We start from the raw sequence: 19,384 nt of genomic DNA on the forward strand, positions 1-19,384 counted from the left end.
CACCTGAGCGCTGCACAGCTTTAAAAACACCTCCAAGTCCACGCCATCTGGGTTAATGTGTCCCTACCAATGCACGAGCAGCCGTGGACTGGAATGCGGACTCTGCCGTGACCCTTGTCCGTGAGGTCTGCAGTGGGGGAGTGCGGGGAGTGGTTTATTGTGGGGATGTTTGAGCGGGATCGTAATGGGGGGGGGGGGGGGGTGTGCGGATCGTTGAGGGGATCGTAACGAGAAGCTGTGACAGGCACGGCCAGCTGAGAGCCCCTCACGCCCCAACCCCCGTGGTCCCGTGGCCCCGACCGCATCCTCGCCTGCTGGCGCCGCTCGCCTCCCTGGGAAACCGCACCGCTCAAAATACTGGGCACCGTCGACATCGAAGGGCGCAGCCTCGTCACGTTACGAGGCGGCGTTTGTTAAAAATTATCGTAAGGCAGCCTTAAAAATTACTCGTGGTTTAACTGTACTTCGGTCCCTTGAATATTTTGATGCCTTCCCCAACCCCTGGTGCCAGCACAGGCTCCCCCCCCCCCCCCCGGCTGTGATTCAAGTTGAACATGGGGCGGAGGGGGCGGGCTGTGAAGGTGCCCGCCCCCCTCCCACCCCCCCCCCTCCTCCTCCCACCCTCCCGTGGCGCATGGTAGGCACGCCGGTGCTGCGGCCATGCGTCTTAACACTAAAAGTTCACGGCGGAGCGAGCTTGTTGGGTCGTATTGTCGATGGGGACGCGGTGGGTGGAGCGACACACACCATGTCTCGGCTGCAGTGTATGAAGTTACTGTGAATAATAAACGCAGTGTTACCACCGCACACGCGTGCGCTGCCCACTCTGTCGCCACGCGTCGCGTCCGATCGGAGCTCTTAATGCTTGGAGAGTTGCGGATGGAATCCCATACGGGCGAAGCTCAAGATCGCACGGGCGCTACAGCACAAGACGCACACCGCACCACGCACCGCTGTCGTGTTTGTGGCAGGAGCATTGGGGGCGAGGGTTGCGAAACTCCCTTCCCATGGGTTGTTGAGGTGCCATTCCCTGGCTCGCCAACAGAAGGCAGTGCAGTGCAGCAAAAATGTGGACTGCACCTGCCAGTACACTCACCAAACCTAATAACCAGGCTACAGTCTACATTATAGACTGCCAGTACACTCACTCCGATGAAGAACCAGGCTACAGTCTACATTCATGTTTTTGTTTTGTATTATTAAAATGTATTTTTATTCACTTTCTACGTGACTTTACCGAAAGAACCAAATAATATGCACCTGTTTCATTTGTACATGCGGGTTTATTTTTAACGGGTTGCTCCCGTTTTCTCTCACGTGTAAACACTGATTAATTGACTAATAACACCTTCATATATTGAGGACCACAGAACTTGGGCAATTGTTAGTGCCGGCTCATTGCCTGGACGGGCTGTCATTCTCTGTCTTTGAGAGTGAGCGAATACTGTGCGCGTTACAAATTAAAATTATTCTTATTCATCCTTCAAGTTTATATTGTTTAACCAGATGAGCACTCAAGAGACCAGGATCAGTCTCGTAGGTAAGAGTGACCTGGGGCATTAGTCTGCCGCCCAAGAGGATGGATGGTGAGCTTGATGGAGGATGACGTGGTGATGGTCATGGTTATGGTTGATGAACTTTGTGGCGTTTTGCAAGAAGGGTGTTTGTGATTGAGTGAGCTTTGACCTCGTGAAGCTGTGAATGCGTGCGGCTGTGGTGAGGAGACAAGGTGGGCTCCGGGTGTGTGTGTGGGGACTCGTGACCCCGCTGTGGGGGGCTGGGTAGGGTTAAGGGGAGGGGGGGCACGGCTCCAGTCAGGAGGGAGAGGCAGGGGGCCCGCTGGCGTCGCTTTATTGTCGCGCAGTAAATTCCAGCGGCCGTGCCCAATACAAAGGTCGCCCCACACCACTTCCGCGCCCATCCCGGTACGCCCGGGCGCACTTGGCCCCAGCTTGGCTCCAGCTCCCACCCGTCCCTCCAGCTCCCGCCCGGTGCTGGAGTTGTCAACGGGTTCCCCAGCTCCCGCCCGGTGCTGCAGTTGTCAACTGGTTCCCCAGCTCCCGCCCGGTGCTGCAGTTGTCAACGGGTTCCCCAGCTCCCGCCGGGTGCTCTGATTTCATCCCGTGGAGGAGCGGCTCCCGAGGAGGAAGGAGAGGGTAGAGGGGTCGGAGCGCTGCCCCCCCCCCCCACCGCTGTGAGTACCCACGCATCCGTGCCCCCCCCCCCCCAGTGTCTCCCTCTGCCAGCGTGAGAATGGGGTTCATGCCCCCCCCCCCCCGCCCTCCGCGAGCCGGGACCCACAGCGCGCGCGACCCCCCCCCCCCGCGTCTCGTGCGCGCACTCGCTCATAGAGGTTCACTCCTGGGGTGGGGGGTAGGGGCGAGTGGGGGGATGCAAAGTAGGGCGATTTTGCAGGGTCTGCTTTTGATCGCCTCATCACTGAGCCCCTCGTTGGGGAATCCTGCGGCTCAACGCGACGGCTCGCATCACCCGCAAGGCGCTGCGTCGACCTCGGACCCCGGTCCCGGAACTTCGAAACCCCGAATGTTGGACCCCCTTGCTAAGGTCAAAGCCGGGCGCTGGATGGAGCAGACCTTGCCCATTTCCCGGACCCCCTCCCGGTCTACCCCGGTGCAGGGCTCCAACCCCAGTCCCCAATCCTCGCTGTTCCCCGGTCACGGTAGGGATCTATCCGGTCGCGTCTGAGCCCCACGAGTAGCCCAAGGAACTCGCCTGAACCGGAACCCCTCATGGGATGGACCCCCCTCCCCCCCCCCCTTATGGTTCCGTGCTGGGGTCCACTCTGATCGCCGCGGCTCCACCAGGGGCCACGGCTGACGGGTGTCAATGCGAGACGGCCGTGCAGGGGTGCGTAGGGTATCTGTGTGTGCGTGTGGGTGTCGTGGTGCTGGTCATCGTGGGTGCTCGCTTACAGCACTTACCCCAACAGTTTGTTAAGGCTTTCCGGGGGATCTTTGTCTTTGTTAGTCCATGGGGGGGGGGGCAGAAGTAAACTCTATTCTGCCCCCCACCCCCAATTTAGTGAGATGGCAAAATAGATGCAGATGCGAGGTAGAGATGTAGTGAGATGCCATTAGTGTGGACCAAAGACGGATCTGTAAATGTTATTGTAGAAAAGAGATAACAGACAAGAGAATACATTCGGATTGAGATTCAAGCTGATTTTTGTTTTACTTTGATCATAAAATCCGGTGCCCTTGAGCTATTTGGGGGCCCTCAGCCTTTACTTTGTTCATGCCCAGCGCCACCACTGTGCAGATATGCGGTTGTTAAGTGGTGCAGGATTGTGTATGGGTATGCATGTGTATAGTAGGTATGCGTGCAGGCGTGCGGGGTATGTGTAGCGGGTGTGCGAGTGTGGCGAGCGGTAGTGTAGCGGTTAGTCCCTCTGCGCTACGAACCCGGAGACCCGAGTTCGATTGCTGCTCACAGCAAACGCTGCTGACGATCATCTGAACCGGTCCTGGGCCTCCCTTAAGCGGTGTCAGCCTCAAATAAGTACCTGTCGCGATGTGTGTTAGCGTCGCCACGAGGGAGACAAAGGCGGCCGGGTGCGGTGTTGGCCTCCCACCTACCGTCGCGTGCCGTGCCGGCCTTCATAGGTGCTCGCTAACAGCACTTGCCCCAAACAGTCTGCGTGGATACACTCTCGGGTCGGATACGCGAACGGCACTTGACTCTCTGCAGGCGACTTGTCAATCGAGTGACGGATTACATCCTCGTTCGTGCAACGTGTGTCCTCGTCTGGTTAAACAAATATTCAATAAACACATAGATCATGAATGTGAACTCCACTGAGGCTAAGGCGGAAACAGTTTTGTCTTCTTTGTGGGTGTGAGGTGAGGGCGAGGTGAGGGTGAGGTGACACACAACGACCGCTCACCATGGCGTCCGAGTTCGAGACCGGGCGAATTCGCACGCTGCAGGAGGAGCGGATGCGCGTGCAGAAGACGACGTTCACACGGTGGATGAACGTGTTCCTGCAGCGGGTAACACACGGGGTGGACAACACACGGGGTGGACAACACACGGGGTGGAGTCACAGGGAACACGGGGTGGACTCAGGAAACACGGGCTTGACTCACGGGAAACACGGGGTTGACTCACGGGGTTGGTTGACTCACTGGGTTGACTCACGGGGTTGACTTACGAGATGGAGTCATGGGGACTTGAGGTTAACACACGTGGTGGACTCACGAAAACACGGAGTGGGCTCACAGGGTGGATTCACGGGGCGGGTTCACGAGATTTACTCATGGGTACACGAAATGGACTCACGTGGTGGACCCATGGACAGCCGGGTGACCCGGGGAAGTTGTCCCGTGAGTGGCGTCCTTTGTACGGTGAGATTCTGCGCGGTCATAGCCCCTGCGCGGTGGGCTCGTCCAGGTGGATGTCACGGTGGAGGACGTGTACACGGAGCTACAGGACGGCCTGCGCCTCATGAAGCTGCTGGAGATTCTGTCCGGAGAGACCCTGCCCAAGCCGAGCCGCGGCCGCATGCGCCTCCACTACGTGGAGAACAACAACCACGCTCTCAACTTCCTGCGACAAAAGGTGACAAAGCTGTCTCCACCGCTCAGCAATACATCTACTTACGAACGAGTTAGGTTCCAGAGGTCTGTGTAAGTCGATTTGGTCGCAACTTTACTCACCGTCGATTCCAAACGTGTTGTACGGCATGTGCACTAAACACGGGGAATGGCTTTAAAAGTTGTATAATCTCCTGTAGATGTTGATGCCACTGGTTCCTCACGTTCTGCAGATGTAGATGCCACCACCGCCAGCTATTGCGCGGCGGTTAAACTTACGGCTCTCGGTCCGAACAGCCAACTGGACATACGTACAGGGTTGTTCGTATCGCTGAAAGTTCGCAAGTCTAATGTTCGTTAGTAGATGAGTCCCTGTACTCGCCATCACTCACCACCACTTCGCTACGAATCACCCAACACTCAACCGCTACTCGCCAACCAACACTAGCCACTGCTTGCCACCATTTCGCCCCGTGAGCGTGTCCCTTCCTCACATCCAGAAAGTGAACGTGGACTTGATTGGCGGGGAGAACGTGGTGGATGGAGACCGGACCCTCATCCTGGGCCTCATCTGGATCATCATTCTGCGCTTCCAGATCTCCGGCATTCTGGAGGTAGCGCGCACTCCCTCCACGTGCACACCCGTCACACCGTCACACCGTCACATCACCACACCCACCACGTGCACACAAGTCACACCGCAACACCCCCACACCACCACACCCTCAACGTGCACACAAGTCACACCACAACACCCCTACACCACCACTCCCTCCACGTGCACAGCCGTCACACCGCAACACTCCCACACTACCACACCTACCACGTGCACACAAGTCACACCGAAACACCCCTACACCACCACACCCACCACGTGCACAGCCGTCACATCGCAACAACCCCGTGCACGTTGATGCACTCACAACCGCCTACACCACGCCGAGGAACGGTTCAGTGAATTGCCACTGATGTTAGACGTTGCCAGGGGATCGAACCCGGGACAATGGGTTCGTGGCTTTAGGCGGGGGTCGAAATTGGAGTTGTTGTTATGGAGTATGGCAGCGATGCTCAAGCTGTGGGTCTTTCAAGGCGGTGCAGGCTGCGGCACGGATGCCGTGCAGGATAAATGTGTTTGGTGCTTGGGGGTGGGGCGCTGGTAGCGGGTGTGGCTGGAGGTGCCGTAGCTTTAGTGTTGAGAACTGGGTTAGGGTTAAAGTTACGGTGAAGCCTGGGGCTGGGGTCATGGTCAGAATCGGCTTAACGTTGGCGTTCGTGTTATGTCTTTCGCCGAGGTCATGATTACATTGAGAGGCACAGGTTCGAGCCAGGGTTGGGGTTAGATCCTGGATCAGGGATCAGAGTCGGGATTATGACTGAGATTGACCCCCCCCCCCGCCCCTCCCCCCGCGCCCCTTCCCTCACCCCTGCCGTGCCCCCCTGCCAGGATGTGGGTCCCGGCTCTGAGGAGCGCCGCTCCGCCAAGGACGCGCTGCTGCTGTGGTGCCAGCGCAAGACGGCCGGCTACCGCGACTGCGAAATCAAGAACTTCACGAGCAGCTGGCGCGACGGCCTCGGCTTCAACGCGCTCATCCACGCGCACAGGTGGCGACCACGTGGCGCCGTCGCCAGCAGCAGCAGCAGTCACAGCGAGACATACACTGGATGCGGTGCGCCGGAGTGTGGCAATATTTTAAGACCCAGGGGATCGTTAACACCACCCCTGTGACCCCCAAGACCCCCCCCCCCCCCCCCGACTTACGCCCCTCCACCGAGAGCCCTGTGTCACATTGTCCCCGCTTGCGCTCAGGCCGGATCTGCTGGACTACGACCGCCTGCGCCAGCGCGACCACTTGAAGAACCTGCGGCAGGCGTTCGGGATCGCGGAGGGTGACCTGGGCATCGCGCGGCTCCTCGAGGCGGAGGACGTGGACGTGCCCCATCCCGACGAGAAGTCCATCATGACCTACGTGTCGCTCTACTACCACTACTTCTCCCGCATTCACAAGGAGCAGACGGGGGGCAAGCGCATAGCCAAGGTACTTTGCTGCGCTGGTCGAGTTTTGGCCACCACGGCGCCACGCTCTGGCTTGCCACAGGAGGAGGCCGTGCGGCGCAGTCTGACTCCACCCGCTCCAAATGTTGAATGTTGCCGCCTTACTTGTGTAGTGTCAACGATTCAGAGGCAGAGTTTCTACGACGCACTTTCTTTATTAACAATTTTCACGGTCTCGTCCACACATTCTCCACAGTAGCTTAGTCTAACACTGACGGCGTTGGCTGAGATAGCCAACTACTCTCCTTCGTAGCGCAACATCTAGCGGAGACGTTTAGCGACGACGGCGACGAGACGACAACGACGACGAGACGAGTCCACTCCCAGAACCGGCAGCCCCGAGCCCCCCACTCACGGCTCCTTTTATGCTCCCAGCGCGGCCTGGCTCCGCCCTGACGGCGCCTCCCTTCTCGAACCCGCCAGCAGGTTCCAGGGGCCTCCACACGGGGTCCTCCGTGACCCTTGCCCTAGTTCCTCCTCTCTGCCAACACACTCCGTGCTCAGGCTCACCGGCGTGTGCGCTGTCTGTCCACCACAGTTGCCGCTGCTGTCCACCAGCCGGCGCTATTATACTACAAGTGCATGCGTGCGTGTTCTCTGGGTGCGCTAGTTTGCATGTAGAACTTCCTTCGCACCGTACGTAACCAACCGTACGTAGCCAACCGCGCTCATCGGAGATGGGGGGTCAGGACAAATGAACTGAACACAAAAAAAAGTTTCCCTCGAGTAGACGGGAATGACCCCATGTAACCCCATCTGACCCGGGTCCCTCAGTGACCCCCGAGGATAACCCCATCCCTGGTCTCGCCCCGGACGTGGAGCAACCCCCCCCACCAACCTTCACCCCCGACGGGGATAATTGGATCGTGGCTCCTAATCCCCTCTCGCCCCGAGCCCGTGGGCTTGACACAAACTGCTCGTCATGACCTACGTCGCGGCGCTGGGCAGCAGCTGGCGGACATGGCGCTGCATCCGGGGCAGTGTGAGGCCTTTGCTGGGCCAGGTGGGCACGGGGAGGGGGGGCAGCCGAGTCACCCACGTGGCACCGGTGTGTGCAGCGTGCGTGGGGCCTGCTGTGGGGGGCAAGGGGGGGGGGGCGGTGGAACTCCCTTCCCCCTCTCCCTCCCCTCCCTCCTCCTCCTCCCCGTGTTGCCAACTTGGTGGTCGTCGCTAAATTCTCGCGACTTTTTGGGGTCCGTCCCCCCAAGTGGTGAGACGACGTTTTGCCGAACCGACAAAACCTCGCGACTCTCCAGGACACGGACTCGAAAGTGCAGCTTAAGGAGCGATGCCCGGTGTGCGTTAAAGATTCGCCATATCAATTTATGATTCCAGATATCGATTATAGGGATCCTGTATCAGATGTCTACATGTGGTATGTATGAAGGATTTAGTATCAGTTTAATACGTTTAGTTCTTGTTAAATTTGCCTTTGCCGTCTTTATAATGTCTACCTCGAGCCACCTGGCGACTCTTTGAGATTAGTTTGGTGACTTTCCCACGTGGGGCGTTCGCGACGCCGCGGACTTCCCGCAGCAGCACGTCCTCCGGCCCACACCAGGGGGGTCTCGCTGACATCGCGACCTCCGCCGTCTGTCGCCCCCGCAGATCGTGGGCCTGCTGACGGAGGCGGAGGCGCTGAAGACGCAGTACGAGACCATGGTGACGACGCTGCTCCAGTGGATCAAGCGCAAGATCTTGGAGCTCAACGATCGGCGCTTCCCCAACTCGCGCAACGGCATGCAGGCGCTGCTGTCGGCGTTCGCGCGCTACCGCACCGAGGAGAAGCCGCCCAAGTACCAGGAGCGCGGGCTGCTGGAGGCTCACCTCTTCGCCGTGCGCACCAAACTGCGCGCCAACAACCAGCGCGACTACGTGCCGCCCGAGGGCCGCACGCTGCGCGACATCGAGCGCCGCTGGGGCGAGCTGGAGCGCGCCGAGCACGCGCGCGAGAAGGCCCTGCGCGCCGAGCTCAACCGCCAGGAGATGCTCGAGCGGCTGGGCCAGCGGTTCCAGCGCAAAGCGGCGCTGCGCGAGGCCTACGTGGCCGAGATGGGCCGAGTCGTCGCGGCGCAGGAGGCGCAGCCCGACAAGCTGGCCGCCGTCGAGGCGGCGCAGCGGCGCCTCGAGGCCGTGAGCACGGACGTGACCGCGGGGCGCAACCGCCTCGACGCCCTGGTCGGCATGGCCGACGTGCTGACCAAGGAGAAATTCCACGACATGGCCAACGTGGCCAAGAGGTGCGCTGCTGCTGCTGCTGCTGGTGCCCATTCCGGCACGCGGTTATGGTGAAGCGGCCTGTGGTGTTGCCGTCGTTCGGACGACGCTTCAGTCCTCCCGAGCGGTTTTAGCAAAGGTGGACAACAGATTGCCTGGTGGTGGAATGTGTCGTCTGAACGCGACCTTTTTTGAGCGATACGCAACTTCTTTGAATCCAGACGCCTCCTCGACGTGGGTTGCAATTCTCCAACTATCAAAAATGGCACTCAATTGATTTTGGTTCCTTCCTGTAACAACGGGCCTGCGCTTGGAATCCACGTGGGAACTCGTGTGTCGACGATGTCAGCGCGTGCGTCAATGTGATGGGAATGGTGTGCGTATGTGTGTGTTGTAACCGGGGTGTGTGTGTGTGTGCATGCACGTGTACGTGGTGCTGGCCACCCACTCGCTAACATCACTTGTCCCAACAGTCTGTTGAGGCTATACGGGGGATCTTTGTGCGCGTGTTGTAACCGGGGCGTGTGTATGTGGGTGTGTGCACGTGTGTGCCACTCGCGAACATCACTTGCCCCGACAGTCTGCTTAGTCTATGCCGGGGATCTCTGCCATCGTTTTTTGCATCTGTGCTGTGCGAGTCCTCCGCGCGTGCCTCTCTCTGCCTCGCAGGAAGAGCGCCATCGTGGATCGCTGGTCCGCGCTGCAGAAGCAGATTGCGCGCAACCAGGAGGTGCTGTCCCGCATGGCGCAGGCCCTTCGCCTGCTGCGGGACGTCGAGTCGCTGGAAACGGAGCTGCGCGAGCTTCAGGTACGGGGTGGGGGGAGGGGCGGGGGGTGGAGGGGGGTGGAGGGGGGGTAGAGACCCCAGGGCAAGGGGGCTCACGCTACCCCGGCATTGGGGGACGGCGCACGGGGCCGTGACGCGGGCCCCGGGCGCGGACGGTTTTCCAAAACGCGCGACCGCCGTTGTCTCGGCACAGGTCAAGGTGAGCTCGGAGGACGTGGGGCGGCACCTGGAGGCCACGCAGGCGCTGCTGCAGAGGCACGCGCTGTCGGAAGCGCAGGTTGCCACGTGCGCCGAGGCCATGGGCCTCCTGGACGGCCGTGCCAAGGAGCTGTCGCGGAGCCCCGACGCGCAGACCCTCGTGGCCAAGATGCGCACGCTGCACCAGACCTTCGACAAGCTCCGCAGCACCAGCCAAGCCAGGTGAGAGTGGTGCTCCCAGGCCAGGTGAGAGTGGGGCGCCCAGGCCAGGTGAGATTGGCGCGCCCAGGCCAGGTGAGAGTGGGGCACCCAGGCCAGGTGAGAGTGGGGCGCCCAGGCCAGGTGAGAGTGGGGCGTCCAGGCCAGGTGAGAGTGGCGCTCCCAGGCCAGGTGAGAGTGGGGCGTCCAGGCCAGGTGAGAGTGGGGCGTCCAGGCCAGGTGAGAGTGGGGCACCCAGGCCAGGTGAGAGTGGGGCGCCCAGGCCAGGTGAGAGTGGGGCGTCCAGGCCAGGTGAGAGTGGCGCTCCCAGGCCAGGTGAGAGTGGGGCGTCCAGGCCAGGTGAGAGTGGGGCGTCCAGGCCAGGTGAGAGTGGGGCGTCCAGGCCAGGTGAGAGTGGGGCGCCCAGGCCAGGTGAGAGTGGCGCTCCCAGGCCAGGTGAGAGTGGGGCACCCAGGCCAGGTGAGAGTGGGGCGCCCAGGCCAGGTGAGAGTGGGGCGCCCAGGCCAGGTGAGAGTGGCGCTCCCAGGCCAGGTGAGAGTGGGGCGTCCAGGCCAGGTGAGAGTGGGGCGCCCAGGCCAGGTGAGAGTGGGGCGCCCAGGCCAGGTGAGAGTGGCGCTCCCAGGCCAGGTGAGAGTGGGGCGTCCAGGCCAGGTGAGAGTGGCGCTCCCAGGCCAGGTGAGAGTGGGGCGCCCAGGCCAGGTGAGAGTGGGGCGTCCAGGCCAGGTGAGAGTGGGGCGTCCAGGCCAGGTGAGAGTGGGGCACCCAGGCCAGGTGAGAGTGGGGCGTCCAGGCCAGGTGAGAGTGGCGCTCCCAGGCCAGGTGAGAGTGGGGCGCCCAGGCCAGGTGAGAGTGGGGCGTCCAGGCCAGGTGAGAGTGGGGCGTCCAGGCCAGGTGAGAGTGGCGCTCCCAGGCGAGGGATCTCTGAGGACGGAGTGGTCGGCCATAGCCAAGGGCAGCGGTGATAGAAGCGGAAGCACCCAAAGCCGTGACCTCTCCCAGCTACTGGTGGACTCGCTTACTGAGCACGCATACAACGCGGCGCTACGGGACAGGGGACAGCACGGATGGTGCATCTCTGCCAGTCGTCTCGGTCAGCGAATTCGTAGGTCTGTCTCGTGACCACCTTGCCAGGTTCCCCGCTTCACGTGACATCCTCAAAGTGCACCTAGCCTGGCACGACTGCTCTGGTTACGTCTCGGTCAACAGTGGTGAATGGCCGATGTTGTTATTATTATGTGTCAGTGTTCATAGGTGCTCGCTAACAACGCTTGCTCCAGCAAACAGTCTGAAAGATTACACGGGTGATCTTTGTCTTCATGCCTGTGAAGACGTGTGTGTGTGAATATTTATTTGTACATGCCCGTGTGTGTTTTTATGCCTGTATGCATATCTGTAATCGTCGCCAGTGGCGATTATCTGAGCCGGTCCTGGGCCTCCCCTAGGTCGACTCAGCCTCAAATGAGGACCTGGTGCGGTGTGTAAACATCGCAAACTGGGGAGACAAAGGCCGCCGAGCGTGTGCCGTGCCCGCCCTCATGGGTGCTGCTCGCCAAGGGCACTTGCCCCACAAGTCAGCGGGGGCGGGCAATCTTCTTTGCCGTTGCAGGCGTGCGCGGCTGGAGGAGGCACAGGCAGTGTGGCTCTTCCTGCACGACTGCGAGGAGGAGGAGCTGTGGGTGCAGGAGCGAGCGCAGCGCCTGCGCGCGGCGCCACTCGGCCGAGACCGGGCGCAGACGGAGAGCCTCGCTCACAAGCACAAGGCATGCCCCCCCCCCTCCATCCCCCTGCTCCCCCTCTCCACCCATTTGACCACGAAGACAACGACCCCGTATAGCCTTAACAGACTGGTGGGGCAAGTGTTGCTAGCGAGCACCTATGAAGGCCGGTACTGTGGCGCACGAGAGGGGTGGGTGGACAGCACCACGCCCGGCCGCCTTTGTCTCCCTAGTGGCGATGTTTACACATTGCAGCAGGTACCCATTTGAGGCTGAGTCGACCTAGGGAGGCCCGGATCAGATCATCGTCACCGGTGTTGGCCGTGAGCGGGAATCAAACCCGGGTCTCCATGTTCGTAGCGCAGGGTGCTAACCGCCACACTGCCGCTCGCCCCATTTGACCACATCCTCCGATTCACCCCCACCTCCCTATCCAACCACATCCCCAGAGTCAACCACATCCCCAGATCCAACCACACCCACCAAGCCGACTGGAACCCACCGGCAACAACCATGGACCGATGACCGTGCCACACCCAGCAGCACCATCACACTCTTCTTATATTACTCCTTATTACTGCGGGTGTAAAACCCGCTGTAAAAATACCACACGCCGTCCGCTTTGCAGTGGACGCTAAATGCCCCCTGACGTAATTCGAATCAAGTAGGCAGTTGTGTGCCGGCCCGCCGGTGCCAGGGTCCAACTTTGACTCATTCTAAAAATGAGCCGAAAATTATTACATCGAGATAACACTCGGCAGCAACCATCGGCCCCTACTGGCCGAATAATGCCCCACTTGTGGGCCAGAGGCGCCGAGTCACCTTGTGCCGCACAGGGACAGCTGTCCAGTGGCAGCTGGGACAGCGGTGTACAGCTGAGACGTCTCTGCGGCTGAAGGAGGAGGGCGGCTGTCAACAAACAAATTGGTGTCATCGTTGCCCTTGAATCAACCGCACCGACACGACCGCGCGCCGCCGACTCAACCGCACCGACACGACCACGCGCAAGCAGCGACAACCGCTGACGACGTGTCACCGCGTGCGCGCCCCGACCCCAGGCGCTGGAGGCCGAGTGCCGCTCGCACGAGACGGCGTGGCGCGCAGCGGCGCGGCGCGGCGAGGAGGTGTGCGGCGGGAAGCGCGGCGGGACGCGGGGCCCGCGGGAGGACGTGGCGCGCGCCCTCGGCGCCGTGCAGGAGTCGTGGCGCCGCCTGCACGAGCTGCTGGCGCTGCGCTCGGCCCTGCTTCAGCAAGCGGCGCTTCTGCAGCTGGTGCGTGGCACGTGACCCGCGCCGTCCGTCTATCCGTCCCGTCGTCGACCCTCGTAGCCCAAGGGTCGATGCCCACGACAGACGCTGCTGCTGCTGCTGCTGCCGCCCACTTTTTACGTTCCCTCCCACGTGTATCGTAAACACTCGCTGCTAATTGGCTGCAAACACCTTCATATTTAGAGAGCTGCGGAGCAATTGTTGGGCACCGCCTGGCAGCCTTCCAGCTTGTCTGTGGTTCCTCGGCGATTGTGACATTCGGTTTTCATGAACGACGACGCTGTATAAAATCGTGAGATGATGATGAGAATCAGTTTAACACGTATCATCCATAATACAGTTTATTTTGGGGTTATATCGCATAAATATATATATATGTCGTACTCAGATCGTTGTACTCAGATTGTAAATGTTGTGGCTTTGCTCTCAAACACATCGGTGTGCTGTACTAGTAACGAATTGGCATGTTCTGGCTGTGTCGGGTGGTGGCGGGTTTAACGACACATTTATATATTTACACGATCTAACCCAAAAGACCTGTATTATGGAGGATGAAAATATTCACACGGTTCTTATTCATTCCGCGTGAATTCCCCAGACGCGCAGAACTCCATTGCTTCAACGATGCCCTTCCTCTAAAATCACAATGTGATGCTTAGCTGTCAATTCTGCACGATAACTCCACTTGCAGCGTATTTGCCATGTTCGCCTGTCCGTTTCCACAGTCGCTCGATAACCACCCCTTCATACATGTTGATCGTTTTCTCGGTAAGTTTAGCTCCGGATGGTTGCTAAAGTAATTTGTCCGAGCCAGTTTTGATTACAGGAAATGTATTTGACTTAATATTGATTCATGCTGGTGCATTGTTTCCGATTTCTTCCGTAGTGCCATTGCTGTAACTCTACTCAGTCGTCTCTGCTCTGATTTGGTTCATTGCTGAACTTCGTTTTTCCACGCGTACTTGCAATTTGCCGCTGTGGTGACCCAGGCCCTACGCCCCAGTGAGACCCTATCCCGGTCTCTTGAGCCATCGCCTCATTAAACGAAGCGAACCCGAGGGTGAACTACGATCCGTGCCGGCGGTGCTCAGCCGTGTTGCCCGCGCGTGCGTGCCAGTTCTACGAGGAGGTGGACGAGATGGAGTCGTGGCTGAGAGAGAAGCTGCCGCTGCTGAGCAGCGAGGACGTGGGGCGCGACGACTCCGGTGCCGAGGCGCTGCTCAAGCGGCACCAGCGCCTGGAGCGCGACCTCGAGCAGCGCGGAGGCGACGTGCGCAAGCTCGCCGAGCAGGCGCGCGCCCTCGTGCAGGCGGCGCCGCCGCCCGGCCCGGTACGAGCCCCCCCCCCCCCCCACGCCACCACGCACCTCGCCCCTCGCCTCTGGTGGAGGCCGCCGCAGGGAGACGCTCACCGCCCCCCCCCTCTTTGTCCCCCCTCTACTCGTGTCCCACCCCAGGGTGAGCAGGGGAGCGCGGCGCCACGCAGGAGGGAGAGCGAGGAGAAGGTGGAGCACGTGGAGCTGCCGCACGTGAAGATGCGCTACAAGTTTGAGGGTGAGCCACGCGGCGCAAAACCGCGACACGCCACGGATACACACCACACACGCCGTACCGCCATACCGCGTCATACCACACCACCACCATAGCACATCATACTACACCACAACCATACCACATCATACCACACCACCACCATGCCACATCATACCACACCACCGCCATACCACACTACGACCATACGACCACCACCACCACTGCGTGCCTCACCACACCGCACCATGCAGCTACGTTCAACATCACGCTCCACACCACAGGAACCCACATGCCACCACGCCACCACGCCACCACGCCACGCCACCACGCCAGCCTGTACCGTGCCACATCGTCACACCCACCACGACACCGCCCGGCAGCACGCCGCAGAGCCCCGAGACCCCTGTCCCCCCCCCCACTCTCCCCCGTGCAGGTCGTGACATCAGCGTGGCGCAGGGCGAGGAGGTGGTGCTGCTCAAGAAGAGCAACAAGGAGTGGTGGCACGTGCGCACGCGCGACGGCCAGAGGGGCCACGTGCCGGCGTCGTACGGCCAGGAGATAGGGGCCAAGGTGACGCAGCAACGCGCGCGTCCGCAACGGTCGCGCTCCTTCATCCGATGAGTCTCAAGGCTCTCGGGTTATTTTTTTCAGGAGGGTCCTGCCGAGTGTTTCGTAGTACGCTGACGATGTTGCTGCTGCTGCTGCTGCGTTTGATTCCCGACGATTTTGCCGGTTGCCAAGCCTGGGTTCTTTTTAATGATGGGAAGGCAGAGCAAACCCATGTAGAGCAGGGGAAGAACATACAAACTCCACATAGACAAGGCTCCCGAGGAGAGAATCGAACCCAGGCTCTCCTCGCTGTAAGCCGCAAGTGTTTCCACTGGGCTGCCACCGTGCCGCGTGTGTGTGTGTACACGCGTGCGTTCGCGTGCGCGCGTGCGTTCTTGTGCACGTGTGTTGACGTGCGTACGTTCCTGTGCGTGGGTACGTGTGTGTGTGCGTGCGTGTATTCCTGCACGTGTGCGTTACGTGCACGAGTGTGCGGGCCCATATACCCATTTGCACACTCGCACGCATTCACACGCACGCGTCGCTCTCCGTGCGCGTGCGCGTGTTCAGCCGGTCCCGCAGGTGGTACGCAAGACCGAGGTCCTCACGGCTTCCTCCGCACAGCGGCCGGGCTCGGCCCAGAGACGAACCCAGGCCGAGCCGAGTCCGAAGTCGGCGGGGGCAGAGCTGGAGGATGTGGCGCGGCGCCAGCGCTCACTGCAGGCCACCTACGACCGCGTGTGCCAGCTGGCCGAGGTGCTCGCCGCCCCCCCCTCCCCCCCCCCTCCGCCCCCCCCTCCGCTGCAAACGCCGCCGCGTCTCCTGCCAACCGGTGCCCCCGGTGTAACGCCGCGTGTCCCTTTCCGCTGCCGCCACCCACCAGGCTCGCAAGAAGGCGCTGCACGAGGCGCTGCTCATGTTCCGCTTCTTCTCCGAGTGCAACGAGCTGGAGTCGTGGATATCCGACCGCGAGAACGTCCTGGAGAGCAGCCTCCAGTCGCAGAACCTGGAGCGCCTGCGTCGGCAGTTCGAGGTCTTTGTCGTCACCACCATCACCACCGTCATCATCAACATCATCACAATTGGGTTCACGTAAAGGAACAAATATGTTTGGCCTCGATGTGTTTTACTGTTCATTTACAACACGATCTGAAAACATTTTCCCGGATCCGATATCCGGAGCCCCATTTAATTCCCTGAATTTAGGGGGCCCTTCACGCTGCCCCTCAACGTCAAGAGTGAGGACCGCCTCGAGTGAGCACTGAGGCAAGCTGTATATGTTTCGTTGACCCCGGAGGTTACGATCGGCTGAGTCAACCCTCATCCAAGATTTAAATTGGCAACCTTCCTCTGGCAAGCCGCTCGCTCTGCCACTGGGCGAGCAGGCTCGCAGTAGTCCGTGTGCCAGAGCAGAAACTGGTACCAGCCAAAGTGGTGAAACTTTGGTCATATGACTGGCTATTGAAAGTGAGGGGTTTGTTTGATAACTCCACTCGTTTCGATGGTTATTCCGTAATTCACTGTTATTGGCCACATAAATAAATCAGATTCGCTAAAGTGATGCAACCTCAGGCGGTACTGATGAGTGAATTACCTGGTCTGGGCTCGTGGACTTTAAGCAACTTTGTACTCATGCCCAGCGCCGCACGCCCCCCCCCCCCCTGCACCCTCCCGCGTTCAGAATCTCCTGACGGAGCTGTCGGCCGGGCGAGGCAGGCTGGACGCCATGAACCGCACGGCGGAGGATCTCCTGCGCCAGGGTCACGGGCAGCGCGCGCGCATCCGCGCCCGGCAGGACGACATCAACGCTCGGTGAGGGTCCGGCCCCCACCGGCTCACGTCCGTCGCCCCCTCTCTCCCCTACACGCGGATGCCGAATAAACGCGGAACGCCGGCGAGGCCTGTGAGCGGCGGCCGCACGGCGACCTTACCGAGCGTTCAGATTCCAACGCTCGACGGCCCCTCGTTTACACCGTTGTCTTCCCGCATAAAAGCGATTTGTAAAAGCCAAAATTGTACAAATGAACAATCCCAACACAGCTTTGGAAGGTGGTTGCGCAGCAATAAAAGGTCGTTTAAAACCCAGCACCTTCCGCTTACGTAACAAGAAACGCGCAAAATAAATTTGTTGGTAATGCTGTCGTGAAATCAGAGCCGAAAGAAAACGTGCCTCGAACCACGGACGTGCCTCCTGCTCCTCGACGTGCAAACCCCCCTCACGCGTACCGGTGTTGTACGCGCACAGACGACGCTTTCAACTACTTTGTTGCATTGCTCTCCTTGAAGGGCGAAAATTACAAAAATGGGCGATGCTACGCTTGGGGGCAAAGGCCCGACTCGGCAATTACAACACGGGGAGTTCCCGGTGCGCGCGTGCGCCGGAGGCCCCCACGTTGTGTCCGCGCGAGATCCCCCCCCCCCGCCCCTCCCTGAAGGCGCCCGCGTTGTCGCCCCCCCGCGCAGGTGGCGGCGCCTGGAGTCGCTGCGCATGGACCGCGAGCGCCGTCTCACCGAGGCCGGCAACGTGGCCGCGTTCCTGGACGCGTTCGCCGAGCTGTGGGAGCTGCTGCAGGAGAAGCTGGCGGCGGCGAGCAACCCCGAGGTGGGCGCCACCCTGAGCGCCGTCCAGGCCGCCCTGCGGCAGCACGAGGCCCTGCAGCGGGACATCGCGGCGCTCGGCGCCAACGTCGACTTCCTCAAGAAAATGGGACAAGCGTAAGGGCGGCAGCCACCCTCACTCCCGCGGCCCAGAGAGACGCACCGGCGCCACGATGCCACCCTCGGTGGACCGTGGCGGCGCAACGCGAGACTACCGCGCGGCGCTCGCGTTCAGTACCCTTGCCTGCTAGCGCCAGCCCTCGCCCCGGTGCGTGCGCTCACTCTCGCTCCGGCGTCCCCGCAGGGCCGCGAGCAACGAGCCGGCCGAGCGGGACGTGGTGATGAAGAAGCAACGCGAGGTGGACGGCCTGTACGCGCGGGTGCAGCGCGAGGCCGAGGCTCGCCGCCAGCGCCTGCTCGACGCCCTGAGGAAGCTGGGCCTGCTGGACGAGGGGCGGGCGCTGAAGGAGCTGACCGATCGCCTTCGGGACCGCGTGACTGGCGGCGGCGAGGCGGTGCCCGGGGACCTTGCCACGGCGCAGGAGATGCTGGACAAGCACCAGCACCTCCGGGGCGACATCGACGCGCTCCGCGACAGGTGCGGGGTTCGCGACGGTGCGGCGACGGTGCGCGGTGGGGGGGGGGGGGTAGTCCGGTGAGTGGCCTCGCTGATCTCTGGCCTGCGCCCCCCACAGGATCGCGGCGCTGGAGAAGGAAGGCTTGGAAATGCAGAAGCGGGGCGACCCGGGCGCGGCCGACGTGCTGCGCCTGGCGGAGCAACTGCGCGGGACGCTGGCGGAGTTGGAGGCGCAGTGGAACGAGCGCGACCGCCAGCTGCGCGGCATCGTAGCCCTGCAGCGGTTCAACAAAGAGGCCGAGCGCCTGGAGGCCGCGCTGTCCGGCCACGAGGCCTTCCTCAAACTCGACGACCTCGGGGTCAGTGCCGCCGCCAATCGTACCCCCCCCCCCCGCCGCCCCGGTCGCGCCTTCGTCCTTGTTAGGGTTGGGGCGAGGGACGGAGAGAGAGAGAGCGAGTACGACCCCCGTGTCACTGTGGCGTGTGCAGGACTCGGTGGGGGCCACGGAGAGCCTGCTGAAGCGCCACGCCGAGTTTGAGAACCGCCTGGGCGCCATGGACCGGCCGATCCGACATCTCAAAAAGCACGCGGCCGAGCTGGTGAAGAGTGGCGTGGTGCCGCCCGAAGGGTACGTGACCCCTGTGACCCCTGTAGTGGATACGTGTGCTCAGTGTGCGTGCGCGTGTGCGTGTGAGAACTCAGGGGACTAGGATAGTCGAGAGTGACCAAAGCGATAACCACAACACGCAACGAAGCAAACAGAAATCAGACCAAAAGCAAACCCGAGTCACATTCGACGCGCGTGCCGGGTGTCGTCTGTGCGTGCCGCCGTGCAGGCTGGAGCAGAAGGTGGACGCGGTGGTGGCGCGGAGGAACGCGGTGCAGGATGGCAGCGACCGCCGCAGGGCGCTGCTCGAGGCTGCGCACAAGTACCAGGCACGCGGCTTTGCACGACAACGACGATGACGGAGCCACGGGCGCTTCACGACCCCGGCCCAATCGGGCGCCAGGGTGGCGAGATGTTAACTACCTCACCTGGTATACAGGAGGTCGTGGGTTCGATCCCGACCCTGACGTCTGCTGTATATTTGGAGTTTGTGGTGTCTCTCTCCCCGTG

General features: G+C 61.1%; 1 protein-coding gene across 1 annotated transcript in view; it reads left to right on the forward strand.

Annotated features, from left to right (window-relative positions):
* Positions 1-3,905: 3,905 nt before the first annotated feature.
* Positions 3,906-19,384, forward strand: part of SPTBN5 (spectrin beta, non-erythrocytic 5) — a 44,092-nt gene continuing 28,613 nt past the window's right edge. Inside the window, exons 1-21 of the mRNA XM_078870735.1 lie at positions 3,906-4,010; positions 4,411-4,578; positions 5,054-5,167; positions 5,998-6,155; positions 6,361-6,589; positions 8,215-8,846; positions 9,493-9,631; positions 9,804-10,030; positions 11,634-11,787; positions 12,801-13,013; positions 14,128-14,340; positions 14,467-14,563; positions 14,976-15,127; positions 15,662-15,847; positions 15,975-16,124; positions 16,773-16,903; positions 17,555-17,806; positions 17,994-18,287; positions 18,385-18,625; positions 18,756-18,895; positions 19,104-19,203. Coding sequence (XP_078726861.1) covers positions 3,906-4,010; positions 4,411-4,578; positions 5,054-5,167; positions 5,998-6,155; positions 6,361-6,589; positions 8,215-8,846; positions 9,493-9,631; positions 9,804-10,030; positions 11,634-11,787; positions 12,801-13,013; positions 14,128-14,340; positions 14,467-14,563; positions 14,976-15,127; positions 15,662-15,847; positions 15,975-16,124; positions 16,773-16,903; positions 17,555-17,806; positions 17,994-18,287; positions 18,385-18,625; positions 18,756-18,895; positions 19,104-19,203 — 4,095 coding nt within the window. The remainder of the gene's footprint in view (positions 4,011-4,410; positions 4,579-5,053; positions 5,168-5,997; positions 6,156-6,360; positions 6,590-8,214; positions 8,847-9,492; positions 9,632-9,803; positions 10,031-11,633; positions 11,788-12,800; positions 13,014-14,127; positions 14,341-14,466; positions 14,564-14,975; positions 15,128-15,661; positions 15,848-15,974; positions 16,125-16,772; positions 16,904-17,554; positions 17,807-17,993; positions 18,288-18,384; positions 18,626-18,755; positions 18,896-19,103; positions 19,204-19,384) is intronic.

Source organism: Lampetra fluviatilis, chromosome 30 (assembly GCF_964198595.1).
Source record: "Lampetra fluviatilis chromosome 30, kcLamFluv1.1, whole genome shotgun sequence".
Lineage (NCBI taxonomy): Eukaryota > Metazoa > Chordata > Hyperoartia > Petromyzontiformes > Petromyzontidae > Lampetra > Lampetra fluviatilis.